The sequence below is a fragment of the Orycteropus afer genome, unplaced genomic scaffold (genome assembly GCF_000298275.1).
Source record: "Orycteropus afer afer isolate SDZICR_OR568_19922 unplaced genomic scaffold, OryAfe1.0 scaffold00574, whole genome shotgun sequence".
NCBI classification, from domain to species: Eukaryota; Metazoa; Chordata; class Mammalia; order Tubulidentata; family Orycteropodidae; genus Orycteropus; species Orycteropus afer.
The window spans coordinates 933,613-937,018 of record NW_006922161.1 but is presented as its reverse complement, the minus strand read 5'-3'; the positions used below and the strand labels follow the sequence as shown (position 1 = coordinate 937,018).

Genomic DNA, 3,406 nt, shown 5'->3' with positions numbered 1-3,406 from the left:
TCCAGCAGGCTCGTCCGCCAGGCTTCACGTGCACGTTTATTCAGACAGACCCGCGCGGGGAGGTTGGGCAGAGGCGGGCTGGGCGGCCGGCCACCTTCTCCTGGGCTCTGCTGACCCCTGGTGGCTGGGCCTGCTCAGGCCCACGAGGGCCCCGGCCCTGGACCCGCCGCCGCCGCCGCCTGTCCTCGCCCTCCAGCAGGAGGCTGGGGCGCTCCGGGGACAGCGGAGCGGCGGAGGGGCGGTAAGGCTCCGCGGAGAGGGAGCTTGCGGGCGCGGGAAGCCAGAGGCCGGGTCTGCGGGGCATCTTGTGGGTCAGGAGGTCGGGGAATGGCCCGAGAGCCCCGAGGGGTTCTCGGAGGGAACCCGGGACATGTGCTCGCAGGTGATGAGGTGGGTGGGTAGCGCCTGCGTGTCGTGAAAGATGACAAAGATGCGGGGCTGGGTTAGGCTGTCCACGGCGCTGTCGTAACGCAGGAGGTGGTGGCCACAGGCCCTCGGCGGCGGCGCCCGCAGCCCTCGGCGGCCCTGCCCGTAGTCGCCGGTCAGCACCCGCGCCACGAACACCGCCTTGTGGCCGTTGGCGTCGGGCGGCGAGTAGCGGTCCTGCACCGACAGGGAGGCGCGCTTGGCGAAGTACACTCCCTGCCCGTAGAGCGTGCCTGCGGGGCGGGGAGGGCGCGGTCAGGGGCGCCGAGGCCGCCGAGCCCCCACCCGCCCGGCCCGCGCCTCACCGTTGCGGCCACAGAAGCTGCGGTTGAAGCCGTGCGCGCAGATGTCAGGCACCGCGGGCGCGGACGTGCCGTGGTACAGGACCTGCTCGGCGGGCTGCCGCTCACAGCGCCGCTCCAGCCGCTCACGCTGCAGCTCGTACTGCTGCTGCAGCAGCGGGTGCGACACGCGCTCCACCTGCGGGCGGGCGGGCGGGCGGAGCTGTGTCTCCAAGCCCAGACACAGAGCTGAGCTCGGCGGCCTCAGGGCAGAGAGGCCTCCGGAGCCCCCACGGCGCTGGGCCCAGTAGCAGACATTAGCCACCTCCGTGACGTAGTGAGTGGCATCAGGGCTTTATGGTAGGCCTGGCCCCCTCCAGGGGAGCCCCCACCCCCTCGGGGAAGACCTTCTGAGGACACCCTCAACCCACTCACCAAAGCCTGGGTGCCACACCACCACCACCACCGCCCAGCAAAACCTGATCCCAACACTAAGAGACACCACTGACCACTCAGTGCTGGGCGGCAGGGAAGGCCCAGGGTGACCAACCCCACAGTCCACCCTGGATGACAGATTCAGGGAGCCAAGAGAACTTTGAAAAGAAGGCCAACTAGTCCGGCTAGCTGCCTTCAAAAAGAAGTCTGAAAACGGACGCAACAAGGCAAGCGAAAGGCACCCAGGGCCCCAGCGTCAGACATAAAGGTAAGGGCCCCGCCCAGCGCAGAGCTAAAGGGAGAAGGGGAGGAGGGGAGAAAAGGTGAGAGTGGTGGAGGCAGGTGGGGGAGGGCTGGTGGCCACAGGAACACCAGGAAAGGCGGCAGGAACCAAGAAGGAAATGCTCCCGAACTCAGGGCAGTGCCTGCACCAAGCCACCTCCAGCTGCCCAGGACAAGGGGGAAAGGCGCACCCTGGCACCGGCCTGCCAGAGAGACCCCGCACCTTCAAAGTGAGGGAAATCTCCAGAAAGTGTTCCCACACACACACACACCAACAACGTCCACATGGGAACACAAATAGGAGGAAACCGCACACTGGGCTCCTCACCACCAATACTGCATGCTAAGAGACCAAAGGGAGCTCTGGTGGCGGAGTGCCTAAGGCACTTGACTGCTAACCAGAAGGCTGGCAGTTCAAACCCACCTGCCACTCCTTGAAAGGAAGGCTGGGCAATCTACTTCTGTAAAGATTTACCCCCTCGGAAACCCAAGGAGGGGCAGGGCACATAACAACAAGAGACCAAAAACCCCAAACTCTGCAGCTGTCCAGTGGATTCCAGCTCACAGCGCCCCTAGAGGACAGAGTGGAACTGCCCCACAGGTTTCCAAGGCACTTGACTGCTCGCCAGAAGGCTGGCGGTTCAAACCCACCAGCCACTCCTCGGAAGGAAGGTTGAGCAATCCTACTTCCTTAGTGATACTGCCTCGGAAACCCAAGGAGGGGTCGCTATGAGTCGGGGCCGACTCGACAGCAAACAACAACAACAACAATCTTTACAGGGGAGCTCTGGTAGCATAGTGGCTAAGGCACTTGACTGCTAACCAGAAGGCTGGCGGTTCAAACCCACCAGTCACTCCTCGGAAGGAAGATGGGACAATCTACTTCCGTAGTGATACTGCCTCAGAAACCCAAGGAGGGGTCGCTATGAGTCGGGTCCAACTCGACGGCCCATAACAACAACAATCTTTACAGACACCAACGGCCTCATCTTTCTCTGCCACGTGACTGGTGAGATTCAAACTACTAAACTTTTTGTTGAGAGTGAAATGCTTTAACTGTGCCACCACAGCTCCTTGCTAAGAGACCATAGAGGGAGTATTTTTTAATCTCCAAAAATAAAAATTTTTAAGAGGAAAAAGAGCAACATTTTCCAGCTCCTGCAGGACAAAGTCCTCTAAGTGTGAGCACTGTGTCAGGCCACACCGCTGGTAGGAGTGCGGCCAAGTGAAGGCATGGCAGGATCGGCAAGGACACGGAAAGCTCACACCAGTGTCAAGTCACAGCTGCACAACTGCTAACTGAAGGCAAACCTGAAAGTCAGAGGTGTTCCGTACCCAGTCAGGAAGACGCCCCTACACAGAGAGAGTCCATGTGGGGGTGGGGAGGAGGGTAACCCCGCAGCGTGACCCAGAGATGAGGAGAGGATGCTCTAACCCTTGACCCCTAGCACATTCTCTTGCGTGCAACAGTCTAACGACTAGGATGTCATTTCCCTGTGCAGTTCTCTGGGGACACTATGGCTCAGTGGTAGATCCCCCACCTTCCCTGCCAGAGACCCAGGGTCAACTCCCAGACAATGCACCTCACACACAACCACCACCTGTGCATCTGGGGAGGCTTGTGTGTGGCTGTGATGTGGGCCAGGTTTCAGCAAAGCCTCCAGACTAAGGCTAGAAAGGCCTGACCACCTACTTTCAAAACTCAGCCAGTGAGCCCTCTTTGGTCACCAGGTCTGATCATATGGCCCCACTGTGAATGGGGTCCCTGGCAGCAGCAAACGGTCCCAACAATGGGTCTATAGAAGTATTTCACCAGAGGATCTCTGTAAGGAGCTCTGGGGGGCAGTGGTCAACCACTCAGCTGCTAACCAAAAGGTCGGCAGTTTGAACCACCAACTGTTCTGCTAAAGAAAGATGAAGCAGTCACTTCCGTGAAGACTGACAGCCTTGTACACCATGTGGGCAGTTCCACTCTGTCCTCT

General features: G+C 60.2%; 1 protein-coding gene across 1 annotated transcript in view; it reads right to left on the bottom strand.

Annotated features, from left to right (window-relative positions):
- Positions 1–312: 312 nt before the first annotated feature.
- PARP10 (poly(ADP-ribose) polymerase family member 10) overlaps positions 313–3,406 on the bottom strand; it is a 9,364-nt gene continuing 6,270 nt past the window's right edge. Inside the window, exons 10-11 of the mRNA XM_007956118.1 lie at positions 732–906; positions 313–659 (exon numbers count right to left, since the gene is read on the bottom strand). Of these exons, the coding sequence (XP_007954309.1) occupies positions 313–659; positions 732–906 (522 nt within the window). The remainder of the gene's footprint in view (positions 660–731; positions 907–3,406) is intronic.